The following is a 16,917-nucleotide window of genomic DNA, read 5'->3' as shown; positions in this document are numbered from 1 at the left end:
TTCTAGTTTAATTGGAAGCTTTTTTTTTCTTTCTTTCTTCTCAGTGGTATATAAAATAGTGGTTCATTTTACAGTTGATGGTGACTTGGATTCTATAAGCTGTGAAGTTCAAGTGCTGGTCCTGACTGCAGGAAAATTTCTAAAATACGTATGATATGCCACTGTGCAGGATTTTAGACTATGTGATGCTAGTTAGGAAAGAGGAGAGAGAAATAAATGGAAGACTGGGTCCCCTCCCTAAGGCCTTACCACTTAATTTGCAAAATAGGGCTAAGAGAAAAGATATAAAAACACTTCTCAAGCAATATATATATATATATATAAAAAATATATAATCTGGGTGTTATATAAGCACTATTATCTGGGACCTCAGCATTCCAGGAAGGCTTCCAGGAAGAAGTGAATTTGGGGTCAAAAAGTGGGCCACAGGCTCATATGCCTCACTGAATGGGCATACTGTTTTCATGAGGTAGTAATATTTCCATTTACACAGAAAGAAGCTGCTCCGACAGCTGATGAGCATCACGCCTGGGATATTGAGCACATCATGCTTGACCTGGGCCAAGTTTGTGGGCAAGGAAAGGGGCTGAGGGTCAAGATGATCTCTGCTGGGGTTGCTCAAATTTATTACCGAATCATCCCCTGAGAGGTTGTCCCCTTGTCTGGTCATTACTGAATGTCTGCAGGGGCATGGCAATGTTCTGCTTGGCTCTGGGGGCTCTGCCTTTCCTAGGACAAGTCCCAGAGACAAACAGCTTGGCCCAGTGCAGCAGAATGGGGTGAGAGCGGAACTGAGTTCGTTTGCCGGCGGGATGGAAACAGCTGATGGAGGCTTCTCCACGATCCCCGCTCCCCACGTACCCATCACAAGAGAAGGGAATTAAGCCAATTAAGCCGCCAAACCACCCCAAAGGGTGATTCCAACTCAGCCCTAAACACCCATCCCCACTCCACCTCCCCTGCAGCTCTGACAGGCTGAGCCTCGGCGCTAGAACCCGGCGCCAGAAGGCCGGGCCACAGGTGACTGGGCTGCGAGGCCACACTCCAGCGTACACGCGCCGGTGTCCAGGGCCAGTGGGAGAGGCGCTGTCACCATCTGACAGGAGAGGAAGGTGGCGCGCAGAGAGGTCAGAGTCACGTGGTAAGTGGGGGTCGTGGTCTGGGGATCACGGCTCCAGGTTTCTTCGCGACAACGCACCGTTGACCCCCAACACCTCTCCCTGGCGGGGACAGTGACCGCAACAGTCTCCGCAATAGAACGCTAGTGAAAAGTAACCTTTCTCCAGCCCGCTCCACGCGCTCCGCACCCGCTAAGCGTCTCCGCCAATTAACTCAGTTCTCCTCGCCGAAGGAGGCGCAGTTATGACCCCGCTTCACTGCAGGGAGACCGAGGCACGCAAGTCGCAAGTCGAAAGGACTCGTCCAGGGTCGCAGGAGCCGACCACACAGGGAGGCGGAGCGCCCCCGGCGGGAGCAGTCAGCGGGTCCAGCCTGGCGGGCTCCGGGGCCGGGCTGCCCATATAAGGCTGCGGGCGGCCAGCATCGCGGCCCGGCTCTCGGGGGCGCCCCACGCGGGGCATCCTCCTCCGCGGCGAGGAATGCGTGGCATCTGGGAGGCCCTTCCGCTCCACGCCCGCCCACGGGAAGCCTCAGCCCCGGGGCGCGGCCTCGCGCAGCTGCCTGGCCGCTGGGGGGAGCGCGGGGCCGGCGGGAGGCGGCGGCGAGCCCTCACCTGCCCCAGGCCGGGGAGGCGGGTGTGGGGAGGAGGAGGAAGGGGAGGAGGCCGGGAGGAGGCCGGGGAGGAGCCTGGCGCGGCGGGAGCGGCGGCGCAAAGTGAAACTCTGGGAAGTTGCGGGCGCGCGGGGAGCTGTAGCGGGCAGCGCGCCCTCGGGGGGACGTGGCCCCGGCCTCCGCCCGCAGCGGGCCCGACCCCTCATGGCCCTGAGCAAAGGGCTGCGGCTGCTGGGGCGCCTGGGGGCCGCGGGGGACTGCAGCGTGCTGCTGGAGGCGCGCGGCCGCGGCGACTGCCTGCTGTTCGAGGCCGGCACGGTGGCCACGCTGGGTGAGTCCGGCCCGGGGGCAGCGACGCCCGGAGGAGAGGGCGCCCGCCTTCGCCCAGCCTTGGGAAGACGGGTACCCCACTTCCCGAGGGAATCGGGCGGCGCGGGGACTGCCGGGGCGTGGGGGTCGCGCGCAGAGGGGTGGCCTTTTGAATGAAGTGGGACTGGGGACTCTAGAGAGCGCTCGGGCTGGGCGGGTGGTGCACGGAGGCCGGCCGCCCCTCCACGGGGATCTCCGGCCCGCGCGGCCAGAGGATGTGGTTGCTGGAGAGCCGGCTGGGGCGCTTTGCGTATTCATGAGGATCCCCTGGGGTTGACTGAGGAGCCGGCCTGACCCTGTGCCAGGCGCCTTTTCTTTTGCACCTGTTGATGAAACCAGTGATTGCCCTTTGGTTTGTGTTGGCGGTTCCACTCCTGGAGGGGATGGGGACCAAAGCCCCAAAAAGGCTCTGGAGAAACTGCTGATGGCACCTTTGTCTCACGTGAATACTTGGTCAAGAAGCATCCGTAGTGCAATTTATAGAACTTGTAAGCAAATATACCATGACCCTACCTTTATGCTGTCTTAGATCCTGCCAAGCCAGCGAATTTCACCTATGGACTTCAGAAGCCTTGAAACTGGCACTGTGCTATGGGCTTTAGGACATTATCTCACTTCATTCTGACAATTCTACTAAAGAGTTATTATTATCCCCATTTTGCAGATGAGCAAACTGAGGCCCGAAGAGGCTAAGAAAGTTGCTTGCCAAGGTGACATCATCCACCTGACTTTTATGTGGCTGTTTCTGTAATGTCATTCAATGCATGGCTTCCTGGTATCAGTAACCTGGATCCCTTGTTTTGTGCTCACCATTATAAGGAAAGCCTGGGTAGCAGCAAAGCACGTGAAACCAGGTCTGATTGTTAGACTTGTAAATGTGGACACCGGAGAGTAGGCTCCCACCAGTAGGCATCCAGCTGTAACAGCTTCCCGGTATTCCTAGCTAAACAAGGTGCAGCCCAGGGTCACTTGTGCTTGAGGTGGTCAGCAAATGCAGCAGGCAGTCACTTGTAGGATGCTTCATAGATGCCTCTAACCTTGTTTTCACATTTGCGTGTGTCGACTCTAGTTTAGATGTAGTCTTGGAAGGACTCTCCTATTTCTGATTCCCTTATCATTTAATTAACATGCATTTATCCAGCTTGTTCTCAGTCACTTGATTACTGAACCAATGTCTCCAGTATTCTCAGCGTCAAAAGTGGGCAGCGAATTGTAGATTAAGTTATTTTCAGGTTATTCCAATGTGTGCTGTCCCAAAGAGTCTAAGTTTGGTCATTTGGTATGGCCTTAAAAGAAAACCACAGAAATTTTCATTCCATTTTAGATGTCTACTTCATACCACATTTATCAGAAGCAAAAGATTAATTTCACGGTACAAAACTACTGTTTCATCAAATAGATTAAAATGTCCTTCAGTTGGATTACGGCAACATTAAGTCAGGTTCATACACATTCAAGAATTATTTGAAGCAGCTTAGAAAAATTTTATTTTTTCAAAAGTGAAGATTTAAAAATGATTAATGACAGTAATGTAGTGCATATTTTCCATTAGGAGCTGGAGTTTGGGCTGAGATTTACATCACGTTGGTGATTACAGTATACCAGATTTTAGAACAGAGAATGTAAGAAAGGAATTGGCTCGTCTTCAACTCATGTGCAGTCCACATTTGTCATTTAACCTGGCATTCATTTTTCAGTAGAAGAAACTTAAAATCTTTTTTTTTTTTTTTGAAACAGAGGCTTCTTCTTTTGCCTAGGCTGGCATGCAGTGGCACAATCACAGCCCACTGCAGCCTCAACTTCCCAGGCTCAAGCGATCTTCCCACCTCAGCCTCTGGAACTACAGGCACGTGCCACCACGCCTGGCTGATTTTTTTCTTTTTCTTTCTTTTCTTTTCTTTTCTTTCTTTTTTTTAATGGCGTCTCACTATGTTGTCCATGCTGGTCTCGAACTCCTGGGTTCAGGTGATCTTCCCGCCTCGGTCTCCCAAAGTTTTGGGATTACAGGCATGAACTACTTACTGTGTCTGGGCTGAAAACTTAATTTTTTAAAGTCTGTTTTATTTAAGTGAAATGAAACTATTTTTAAAAAGCAGCTGTAGCATTTGGTGGCTTTGCTGGTCCAGAGAAGATTTGTAGGAGAGAGCCTTCTGTTACTAGAAAGTTGTTTCAAACTTTCAACATATCCTAAATGTATCACTATTGGATAAAATGGCTCTGAACTTGAAATTCCCATCTGTATTCCAAAGGGCTAGCTAGCTGTTTTACTTTCCTTTCTTGGAGAAAGTGATTTTTTTTTCTTTTTTCTTTTTTTTTTTTTTGAGACGGAGTTTCACTCTTGTTGCCCAGGCTGGAGTGAAGTGGTGGGATCTTGAGTCACTGCAACACCCCCACCCCCGCCCGGGTTCAAGTGATTCTCCTGCCTCAACCTCCCCAGTAGCTAGGATTACAGGCACACGCCACCATGCCCGGCTAATTTTTGTGTTTTTAGTAGAGACAGGATTTTGCCATGCTGGCCAGGCTGGTTTCTAACTCCTGAACTTAGGTGATCTACCTACTTTGGGCTCCCAAAGTGCTAGGATTACAGGCATGAGCCACCACGCCTGACCTGAGAAGATGAATTTTTACAAGAAGGCTGCAATCTCTACTTTTGTATGGGACAGTACACTAGTGACAGCTGGCGTAGTTCGTGGTCTAATCTTGACCTTTCACCCTTTCCTTGAGGTTCAGGGTTGGGGGTAGCTTCCTTTTCTTTTCAGCTGTGGTTTTCCTGTGAGGGGTCCCTCCCAGTTAGTAATGAGAGGCTGAGGCTGAAGTTGTGGGTAATTGCTTGCTGGGTAATGGTCTTTCCCGTCCCCTGAGTCATTCTGACTTCTGACCTGCTCTGCTGCGGATGCACACGGCTGCTTTCCTAGGGGCGAGAAGAGATGAGGGGAGTGGGCCTGATGACCACAGGCACTGCCCCTTCATAGCACATTTTATTCCTGAAGGATCCTAACTGGAAAAGTACCTCTCACCGAAGGGGCTGCGTGGTTCCTTATTATTTTCAGGCAAGGCCTGGAGACAGGGGCTTGAACTGGACTGTGATTTTTAGGACAAATTGATGGTCCATGATTCATTGATTGCTGGACTCCTCCCATCTGAACCTGTCCTCACCTGTCCTGTGCTAAAGTGAATTCTTCACACTAGGCCATCTGGCCTGCTAGCAGGATTGTTGAAGGAATTATTCCAAATTCCTGCTTCTAAAAGAATTAGGTTGTGACTCTGTCTTTTATGTAGATCAGAGGGAGCAGAAATTCCAGAGGCAGAAAAGCCAAATGTATTGGCATTGATTTAAAAGGATTTTATGAAGTCTCAGGAACCTGACTGGAGGGTAGTTGGCCTTCTCAGCACAGGAGGGAAGCCCCGTAGCCGGTACCAGCTTCCCTGGCTAATAATCCACAATTAGCAAACAGATGTTCCCTTATTTGCACATGGGACAAAAACCTATTCCTGTCTCTGTCTCTTGTAAACTTAGGGAAAAGTGCTTATTGTTAATGGATTTTGTCTATTTTCAGAGTAAACGACAGTGTTCCAAAGTTCAAGGTTCTCCAGCAGCCCCCAGGAACGGGGCCTGAGGGTGTCCCTGTGTTTACGGTCGAGGCTGTGTGTGAGTGAGGTCCTGCCTCCTGCGGCCCAGCCTGGCTTTGCTGTGAACAGGCAGCAGGGAGGGAGGGAGGGATGGGGCAGGAAGCTTGAGAGATTTAATTAAGTTAATTAATGTGTGTCCCTGAATTACTTTGAGCTTCTAGGGGTGGGGGGGAAGGTTCTGTGTAAACACCAGGCCCCCAGGTTCTCCCAGCTGCTGTTTGTGCAGAGGCCACATCTCTGTTTAGCTTTGTTTGAATTGGTGAGATGGCCCCAGGGCAGAGCAGGACTCAGTCTGAACTGTTGCCTAGATCACTTTCCCAGACTTTATGGCCAGATTTATTTGGTCACAGATTGGAATTTTGATCTGCTACAGAGGACCACAGAGAATCAAATGAGTCACCATTTTATAAATGCTCCTGGACAAAGTTGGAACCACAGGTAGGACCAGGCCAGGGTTCCAGGGCCCCTGACATGGGAAACTAGAGCAGGACCCAGGGTCACGGTGGTCTGTCTGCCTCCAGGACTGGTTTGCCTCCTCTCCTAGCTGGCGGCTGTCTCAGCATAGTATTTACAAAATGCAAACTGGGATGGTGTGTGCTTCTCCTGGGTTTTTTGTTTGTTTGTTTGTTTGTTTTTGTTTTTTGAAACAGAGTCTCGCTCTGTTGCCCAGGCTGGAGTACAATGGCACAATCTCGGCTCATTGCAACCCCTGCCTCCTGGGTTCAAGTGATTCTCCCGCCTCAGCCTCCTAAGTAGCTGGGACTACAGGTGTGTGCCACCACGCCCGGCTAATGTTTGTACTTTGAGTAGAGAAGGGGTTTCACCATGTTGGCCAGGCTGGTCTGAAACTCCTGGCCTCAAATGATCCACCCACCTCAGCCTCCCAAAGTGCTGGGATTACAGGCATGAGCCAGTGCGCCCGGCCTTCCCCGTGGTTTTTGTAGCTTACCTGTAAGATCATGATTTCAGATCTTACCAGGCTCTTGTTTTGGCTGTGGCTTAAAACCTTGGCTTTTAACCTTTAATTGTGAAAATGTTCAAACACAAAAGTAGAGGGAAAAATGAATCCCCTGCCTGCCTGTTGTTCGGCATTGACTGTTATCAATATATTGCCAATTTTATTTCACTTGTCCCTATATTTTTTATAAAAACATGAATCTCCTAAAATTTAGTTTGTTTAATGCCAGGCAAGATTCTAATTTGTTGGGTTGGCTTTTTTTTTTTTTTTCCTTATTTGTATTTAGATATGTAAGTTCAATTTTTTAATTTTATTATAAATTGACAAATTATAATTAGTATTGTTTTTTGAGATGGAGTCTTGCTCTGTCACCCAGGTGGGAGTGCTATGGCACAATCTTGGTTCACTGCAACCTCTTTCTCTCAGGTTCAAGCGATTCTCTGGCCTCAGCCTCCCGAGTAGCTGGGACTATAGGCGTGTACTACCATGCCCAGCTAATTTTTGTATTTTTAGTAGAGACGGCGTTTCACCATGTTGGCCAGGCTGGTATCGAACTCCTGACCTCAAGTGATCCACCCACTTCAGCCTCCCAAAGTGCTGGGATTACAGGCGTGAGCCACTGTGCTGGGCCAACAAATTATAATTATTATATATTATGGGGTACAAAGTGATCATATATGTGTACAGTGTGGAATGATTAAATCAAGATGATTAATGTAGTCATCACCTCAAATACTTATTTGTTTATTTATCTTTTTTGAGATGGAGTCGCGCTCTCTCGCCTGGGCTGGAGTACAGTGGCGTGATCTGGGCTCACTGCAACGTCCGCCTCCCAGGTTCAAGCGATTCTCCTGCCTCAGCCCCCTGAGTAGCTGGGACTACAGGCAGGGGCCATCACACCCAGCTAATTTTTGTGTTTTTAATAGAGGTCGGGTTTTGCTATGTTGGTCAGGCTGGTCTCAAACTCCCAACTTCAAGTGATCTGCCCGCCTCAGCCTCCCAAAGTTCTGGGATTACAGACATGAGCCACCGCACCTGACCACTTATTTTTTGTAGTGAGAACATTTGAAATTTACTCTCCTAGCGATTTCAGAATATAACTATAATTACCATGCTGTGCAAGTTCAAAATTTACTTGGCAGATTTCAGTGTGGCCAACAGCAGATATGGTGGCATGAACTGATTCTGAGACATTGGCCAAGACACATTTTTAAAAGCAAAATGACCACTTGGGAAGGGTCGACCACAGCCTGGAAGAACAGGGATCTCTCTGCTGGTGAGCTCGGGAGGACAAAGTCTGGACCCTTTGACGGCACTGCCTCTAGCCCCGGGCAAGAGTGGGCGGAGCGTTCTCTGCGTTCCCCTTTCTGGATGACACTCCTGCTGCTGGAGTGTGCTAAGCACATAGTTCAGCCTGTGCAGACCCCTCCCAGGGCCTCAGGCAGACTGTACAGCTGTGTGTCCACCCCAGGCCCGGGCGTTGGGGTGGCAAGGATGTGTCACAGGTGGAACTGGACACACACTAGCTGGGACTCGTGTGTGTATGCACGAGGCTCCCTGCAAGGGGGCATGAAGCCCAGGTTGGGGGAAGTGGGGGAAGAGAAGGTGGCCAGGCTGGGGCCGCCCTCCCCACTGGCCCCATCATGAACCTGGCCTTCCAGGTATTCATGGCAGCATACTTCTCGAGGTAGGAGGATAGAACCTATTTTATTTAACTGTTTTACTTTGTTAGCTTGATTTAAAACTTAACAGTTTGGCATACAGGATGCAGCACTCACGAGTACCCTGGCCCCAGACCCTGCAGATACTCCGGCAGACCTGCCCTGGGCACCTGTCCCAGCCCGTGTCTCTCTGCTGTGTCTCTGTTCTCGAGAGTTCCTGGGGTGCTCAGCGTCCCCTTTGTGCTTTTTGGCTGCTCAGTTTCTGTTGCTGGGCTCCTTTGGCCTTGCCACTGAGGATGGGGAATATATTGTTTTCTTTCCACTTGAATTGTCCTTAAAGCCGTGGGTAAACTGGCTCAGGCTCAGATTTGGAAATTTGATCAGAGTCTCTTTAGCATTTCTGGGCAGGGCTCACTGGTGTCAGTGGCCAGCTCTCCTGGAGGTGAAAACCAAATTGGGCTGGGAGGGTGTACGTGACACTTAAAGCCCCCAGAACTGCGGTGCCATCAACCACACACCGTGGACAGGAGGCTGTCAGTGGGCAGAGTGGGTCCACCCTCAAGGTCCATACGAAACAGCCCAGTTCAGGGCACTGCTTCTTTTTAAGATCTCACGGGCAGGAGCCTTCTGGCACTGTTCATGTGAATGTAAGTTGTTCTTTCTTTCTGGAGGAAAATTTAGACAAGTGAATGAAAACCTTTAACAGTATGCAAGTGCTTATTCCGCTCTTCTACATGCAGAAGTTTCTCTCAGGAAATATTCCCAGATCACTAGCCCATTTTGCTTCAAGGATGTTTATTGCAAGCTGTTTTGAGTTTTTAACTGGTTAAATAAACTTTGGTTCAACTTGATCATAATAGCTGACATTTATGGAGTGTTTACCACCTACCAGGTGCTGATCCAAGTGGCTAACATATATTAACTTCATCCTTAAAGCAAGTACTAGTAATCTCCATTTTACACTTGGGGAAACTGAGGCACAGAGAGGCTTAAGAACTTGCCCGAGGCTCCACCTCCACTGGAAGTCTCCAGAGAATAATATGTTCAGTAAAATCTCATTCTTAGGGAAAAAAAATGAATATATATATATATGTGTGTGTGTATGTGTGTGTGTATATGTGTGTGTGTGTGTATATGTGTGTGTGTGTATATGTGTGTGTGTGTGTATATGTGTGTGTGTGTATATGTGTGTGTGTGTGTGTATATGTGTGTGTGTGTGTATGTGTGTGTGTGTGTGTATGTGTGTGTGTGTGTGTATATATATGGAAAAAGACTCCCTTTGTCCTGTTGTCTCTGGCTTATCTTGGTTTTCATCTGACATACGCTTTTGATCGAGGAGGTTCCCGCTTGGGGAAACTGCCAGCCCCTTTCTGAGCAGAGGGTGTGGCACTACAAAGGCAAAGCTTGATCTCTGGGAGAAGCATGTGGGCTTGAAGCCCACGCTCCTGGAGGCAGAGCTGAGCCTCCACACACATGTTCCCAGCACTGGGAGCAGAGGCTGATGCGGCCCCAAGGTGCTGAGGAAAGTGTGCCCCAGTGCAGAGGATGCTACAAGGCCCCAGGCTTCTCAAGGAACATGAGACCTGGCAAACCCAGAGTGTTGGACTGGGTCGGCTCCAAGACGCCCCTGGGTTTGAGCTGGAGAAGTGTCTGCGGGAGGGTGCTGGGGCTCCTGCAGAGCGTGTCTTCCTGCCCCTGTGGGCTTTTCTGGGGGGCCTGGGAGGCTCTGCCAAGTTGGTGGACGGAACTGTGCCTTGCCCTAAGGGGCACTAGGCAGGAGCTGGGCTCGGAGCGTGAGTCTGGTGCTGTGCCAGGAGGCTAGATGCCCCAGCCAGGTCCTGTGGGCTGCGCTGCCTGTGCCCTTGGCCTGTGAGGCTGGCAGGCTGCCACTGCTTGTAAAGCCTCCTGGTTGAAAAGGTGACTCGGAGCAGCGGATTCACTGGGAGCCTGTCAGTCACAGAGCCAGACGGGCAGCTTGTGCTTGTGCCCCAGGCCCAGACCGCGGGAGGTGGGAGCAAGTTCCACAGCTCCGGTGCGAAGGTCTGAGCTTCATTCTAAGGCAGGTTTTTGAGGACATGGGGCTCTCGGGCACCTGGTTGTATTCGTGCATCTCTGCAGCCTGCATCTCTGCCCACTCTCTCATGCCTCCTTCTCCCCAAGGCTGGGGCTGGTGGAGCCCGTGTCCGGCGTGCCCCAAGCCAGCCTTCCATCTCAGATGGAGTTGTGTGTTTCCAGTGAGCCTATGCACCCCCTGAGAACATGGCCTCGCCCCACATCCCTGCTCCTTCATCACAGCTGCTAGGAAATGAAGGCGCATGTCCCCAGGGTCCTTCGAAGTAGGATGTGGTCTCCCTGAGCAGAACTCTGGCTCTAAATGCTCTCCTGGCTTTGGCGTTGGTGTGGGACTTGGGTTGCAGGAGAGGGCAGGTTGTTAGCGGCTGCTGCTCAGACCCAGCGCAGGACCAGGCTGCTCCAGACCCCCGGCAAGATGTAGCAAAATGGTCAAATTTAAGGTGAGCACGGGTTCCCATGCAGTTTCTCACCCCTGCTGCTGCTGCCTGTCTGTGAATGTGAAGGCGAGGGGTGGTCCTGCATTGACTTGTTACTGCCTGGTGGGAGTAACCCGGAAGAGGCAAACTACTTCCTTCCCTTTCCTCAGCTCTGAACCTAGAATGTTCCAGTGATACCACCTCCAAACTCTTCACCTTTTCCTTTCCCACCTCTCTGCACTGAGGACAGGAAACTAGGTGGCTGCTCACGGTGGGTAAAACTGAGGCTTGCAAGACAGCCTTGGGCAACGGGACAGCCAGATCCCAGCCCTGGGCGCCTGCCTCTCCCGTCCCGAGCCCCAGTCTCTTTTTCAGCTGCAAAGTCAATACTTTTGCTTTCAGAGAGGGAGCATGTGCCAGGCCAGGAGAGGCTTTGGGTCTATCACAGATGGAGATTGCCTAGCTTAACTGCGCAGTCTGAGTGATTCTAAGGACGGGGAGAGAGAGTACGCCTCTGGAGCCTGGGACACACATTTGCAGGAGAAAGTGGTGAGTGCATTGTGACCAGGTGAGGGACGAACCTTAAGGAGATTGGCCGAGAACACCTCCTCTCCTCACCCTAAGTCAACAAGCCCGGGACAGCAGTGCTTCCAAAACTTGCTTGTTCACCTCACCTGGAGATCTTGTAGCAAATCAGGTCCTGCCTCCTTGGCTCTGGGGTAGGCCTTGAGAGCCTGTCGTTCTAACAAGCTCCCAGGTGATGCTGGTCCACAACCAGCTTTGAGTACCGGGATCTCGCACTGGCTTGGGAGGGAGGAGACCTGAATCCTAGCCCTGGCCCCTTGGGCTCTTCTTTCCATTGGGGAAATTTAGTTATTCCCTCCCGGCCCCAGTATCTTAATCTGAAAACAAATGAACGACAATCTATGTTGTCTTTCCTACTCTGAGATTCCATATGTCTTAAAAAAAAAAGTTTTAAAACTAAATATGTCACCCTCACCATCACTACTTTACACACCTAAAATTATAAACCACTCAGAAATTTGAATCTTAGGAGATGTGATCTGGCAAGGCAAAGTCGAAAATGGCTTTGAGGTCTTAGCTAAACCTAGAAATCTGATGCTCTGCATTTTTTATGGGATGCTTATGAATTAACGAAAATACATGAGATTATCTCTCCTTGAGTCTACCCTTTCCTACAACCAGCAAAAACTTATAAAAAGCAATTGAAGCTGACTTTGGGAATGCCAAGGTATTGATTAAAATATCATGGACTGTGCTGATTCCATGGCCGGTTTAGCTGATGCTTGTTAAGAGCCATGACTTTTTACAATTTTTGTTTTTTGTGGGTACATAGTAGGTTTATGTATTTATGGGATACATGAGATATTTTGATACAGGCGTGTAATATGTAATAACCACATCATGGAAAATGGGGTATCCATTCCTTCAAACATTAATCTTTTGTGTTACAAACAATCCAATTATACTCTTTTAGTTATTTTAAAATGTACAGTTAAATTATATAGTCACCATGTTGTGCTATCAAATACCAGTTCTTATTCATTCTATTTTTTTTTTGTACTCATTAACCATCCCCACCTTCTCCCTAGCCCCCCACTACCCTTCCTAGCCTCTAGTAACCATCCTTCTACTCTCTATGTCCATGAATTCAATTTTGATTTTTGAACCCCACAAATAAGTGAGAATATGCAATATTTGTCTTTCTGTGCCTGGCTTCTTTTTTTTTTTTTTTTTTTTTTGAGACAGAGTCTTGCTCTGTCACACAGGCTGTAGTGCAGCGGTGCGATCTCAGCTCACTGCAACCTCCACCTTCTGGGTTCAACCTCCCAAGTAGCTGGGATTACAGGCACCCACCACCACACCTGGCTAATTTTTGTATTTTTAGTAGACACGGGTTTCACCATGTTGTCCAGCTTGGTCTCGAACTCCTGACCTCAGGTGATCCACCCACTTCGGCCTCCCAAAGTGCTGGGATTACAGGTGTGAGCAACTGCGCCTGGCTGGTTGGCTTGTTTCACTTAACATAATGACCTCCTTCGATCCATGTTGTTGCAAATAACAGGATCTCATTCTTTTTTATGGATAAATAGTACTCCACTGTGTATATGTACCACATTTTCTTTATCCATTCATCTGTTGATGGACACTGAAGTTGCTTCCAAATCTTGGCTATTGTGAACAGTGCTGCAACTAACATGGAAGTGCAGATATCTCTTCATCATGCTGATTTCCTTTCTTTTGGGTATACACCCAGCCGTGGGACTGCTGGATCATATGGTAGCTCTACTTTTAGTTTTTTGAGGAACCTCCAAAATGTTCTCTATAATGGTTATACTCATATGGAACATAGAACATAACATATATAACATATATATAGTACATGACATATATAGAGTATATAACATATATAGTGGTTGTACTAATTTACATTCCCACCAACTGTGTACAAGGGTTTCCTTTTCTCCACATCCTCGCCAGCATTTGTTATTGCCTGACTTTTGGATATAAGCCATTCTAACTGGGGTGAGATGCTCTCTCACTGTAGTTTTGATTTGCCTTTTTCTGATCAGTGATGTTGGGCACCTTTTCATATGCCTGTTTGCCATTTGTATATCTTCTTTTGAGAAATGTGCATTCAAATCTTTTGCTTATTTTTTGGATCGGATTATTAGATTTTTTTTTTTTTTCCCTGTAGAATTGTTTGAGTGCCTTATATATTCTGGTTATTAGTCCCTCATCAGATGAGTAGTTTGCAAATATTTCCTCCCATTCTGTGGGCTGTCTCTTCACTTTGTTGATTGTTTCCTCTGCTGTGCAAAAGCTTTTTAGCTTAATGTAATCTCATTTGTTCATTTTTGCTTTGGTTGCCTGTGCTTGCGGGGTATTACTCAAGACATTTTTGCCCAGGTCAATGTCCTGGCAGTTTTTCCCGGTGTTTTATTGTAGTAGCTTCGTAGTTTGAGGGCCATGACATTCTTAAAAACATAACTTTCATTCTTGCATAGCTTTTTTTTTTCTTTAAAGTAACCTGGACTGTCATTTGGCTAGGGAGCCGGGAGTTTGTCTGGAAATGTGTGGTCTTCTTTATCTGTTTAAACTGTCTGTTTTATATGTTGCATGAACCCCGCTTTACCATGAATCTTATCAATGACTGATAAATATTGTCTACTGGAGACATTCTCTTTAAGAGGAGGAGACCGTTCTCTGCAGCTCCTGCTGATTCAGCAAAGCTGAGGTCAGGTGGAACCGGCTGGGCAGAGACGAGTGATTAGAAGGCTGTCATAGGCAGTGACAGTCCACGTGCTCCAGGGCAGAACAGTGACTCTGGCTGTCACAATCTGTTTCAACAATGGAGATTGTTTGTTTTTTATTTAAATGATGTGAATAAAGAAAGGAATCTTGGAAAACTAAGGCTGGAGCTGCCCAGGCCTGAGCCAGGCCCTTGTAACAAGGCCCTTCTGGGTAGGGGAGCTACCTCTCTTTTCACCTGGACCACCTGGTGGTGGGTGGCGAGCTCAGAACCACAGCTGGATGGGAAACGGGAGGGCCAGCAGTGAGCTGCAGGAATGGAATTCCGTGATGGGATCTTATGTCTCCAGAGTGGACGGACAGAAGCTTGTGTTTTCATTTCAAAGGGTATCTGCCACGCCCTCCAGGCAGACCACATAAATGGCATTTTTGGGTGAGGCCTGAGAGATTCTGTCTGGTGGTATACACTGATTTTAACCAGAAGCGATAGAATTGGACTCTTATTGACAGGGGAAGATAGATGAGAGATGATTTCCATGAGGATGTTGAAAATATTGACAATTCCAAAACCCCGGGGAGTCCGGGGGTTCCTGGCCAGGAGCGCCCCTCCATTGCCCCGTACCACCTTGCTTTCCAGGCTGTGGCTCTGTGTGTCTGAATCTGCGGGGTGGGGGCGCTTCCTTCTAATTCACAGAAGGCACAGTATGGGCCCCAGACTGCCCATCCTGCTAAAACTGGCAAAGGCCTTTGCCCAGCCTGGGCGGCAGTGATTCAGCCAACTGCAGAAGTGGTATTTGGAGCTCACCCTTAAAACATAAAGCAAGTTACGTTCAGACTATATACAGGCAATGAGAAAATACGATGAAATGTGACTGCATATGAATAGCCCCAGACTTCTAGGGCCTTTGAGTGTGTCTGACTTGGGCAGCATCTTCTCCTTTTAGGTTTCAGGCTCAGTTTACTGTCAGGAAAATTAAGTTGCTGAGAGCTTCTCAATTTTGGCTTAAAAGAGAAAATACACCCGGAACAAAGACTTGAGGGGTGCTCCTATTAAAAAAACAAACAAACAAAAAAAAACAGTGTGTGAGCTTCAGAGGAGCACCTTGAGACTCCAGTTCCATCACCTCCGCTCTCCTGGGCCCTCCTGGGGGAGCTCTCCATCTTGTGCCTGCCTTCTCTTCTCCTGAACACTCTTAAAGTATTTTGAGTGCGGAAGATAGGATCATACACTCAGGAAAGCTGAGAGCTAGATCCTGAAGCATCTGTGCGGGAAATGCCAATCTGTGCATGAAATGAGCGTCTGCGACTGAAGTGATCCCTCGTCTGGGATCTGTTTGGCGTGTGCCAGGAGACAGACGGACACGTGCATGCACACACACACACAGTGGGGACGGGGAGTAGGTGAAATAAGAATGGGAAAATGTTGACACCTCCGGGAGCTGGGTGACAAGCTGCTTGGTGGTTCACTAGACAGGGAGTTATTGGCCGCTTTTCAACATCGACAGATAAAAATCAATAGCCTTCCTGTAATGCCATCATTATTCAATTAGTCTGTAATGGGAAAAGCAGATACCACTCCCCCACAGTTTCTGGGAATAAACAAAGTGTGTAAGGCCTAAAAGAAGAAAGCTATAGAACCTGACTGAAGCCCACATCTGTGGAAAGGCATACCATGTTCTTGGAATGGGAACATCAACACTACAGAGATGGCAGTTCCTCTCCAGTTAATCTAGAAGTGCAAGTATCGATGAGTAAATCCAATTAAATTCCAACAAGAGCCTTGTCTAAAATGCAACAGGCTGATTGTACAGTATCGCTGGACTCCCCCCACATCCAAACTTATTCTTACCTTCATTCTCCCATTTTGGCTAATGGCAGCACCATCCAGGCAACTGCTCGTAATAAAAGCCTGTGAGTCATTCTGACTCCCCTTCCTTCCTCAGCCTCATCCAACCTACCAGCCAGTCCTGACCACCCCAAAACAGATGGTGAATCCCACCGAGTCCCCCATTATCACTGCTACATCAAGAGTGCAGCCACTGCCCCATGTGCTTTTCTGGTCTACTTGGCAGCCTTTTAACTAGTCTCTTGGCTCTTCCCCTGCTCCCCACATAGTGACTTGCTTGAGGCCCACACAGCCCTGGTCCTCTGCCCTGCCTCTTTCTCCACCCTCATCTCCCACCATTTCCTGGGCTCACTGCATTCAGCAGCCTGACTCGTTCCTGCTCAGAATCTTCACACCCACCACCCACCTGCCTGCCCTCCCTCCCCCAGGTGATATGGTTTGGATCTATGTCCCCACCCAAACTCATGTTGAAATGTGATCCCCAGTGCTGCAGATGAGGCCCGGTGGGAGGTGACTGGGCCACAGGGGCAGTTTCTCATGAATGGTCAGCACTGTCCCCCTTGGGGTTGTCATTGCAACAGTGAGTTGTCACAAGATCTGATTGTTTAAAAGTGCGTGGCACCCACCCCACCCTCTTGGTCCTGCTCCTGCCATGTAAGTTGCCTGTTTCCTCTTTGCCTTCTGCCATGAGTAGAAGCTCCCCGAGGCCTCCCAAGAAGCAGATGCTGCCTTGCTTCCTGTATAGCCTATAGATCCATGAGCCAATTAAATCTCTTTTCTTTATAAATTACCCAGTCTCAGGCATTTCTTTATAGCAGTGTGAGGATAGACTAATACACCAAGGGTTGGCCTGGCTACTTCCTCCCCCTTCCCCTCCCCTCCCCCTCCCCCCCTCCTCCCTCCCCTCCCTTCTCCCCTCCTCCCTCCCCTCCCTTCTCCCCTCCTCCCTCCCCTCCCTTC

At 49.1% G+C, this 16,917-nt stretch overlaps 1 protein-coding gene across 2 annotated transcripts in view; it reads left to right on the top strand.

Moving 5' to 3' along the window:
- The first annotated feature begins 1,801 nt into the window (after window positions 1-1,801).
- SYNJ2 (synaptojanin 2) overlaps window positions 1,802-16,917 on the top strand; it is a 117,541-nt gene continuing 102,425 nt past the window's right edge. For both annotated transcript variants that reach the window (XM_025382885.1, XM_025382886.1), the window contains exon 1: window positions 1,802-2,062. In XM_025382885.1, the coding sequence (XP_025238670.1) occupies window positions 1,936-2,062 (127 nt within the window). In that variant the 5' untranslated portion in view covers window positions 1,802-1,935. The remainder of the gene's footprint in view (window positions 2,063-16,917) is intronic.

The sequence above is a fragment of the Theropithecus gelada genome, chromosome 4 (genome assembly GCF_003255815.1).
Source record: "Theropithecus gelada isolate Dixy chromosome 4, Tgel_1.0, whole genome shotgun sequence".
NCBI classification, from domain to species: Eukaryota; Metazoa; Chordata; class Mammalia; order Primates; family Cercopithecidae; genus Theropithecus; species Theropithecus gelada.
The sequence above is the reverse complement of the archived record's forward strand: the minus strand, read 5'-3'. Positions and strand labels throughout refer to the sequence as shown.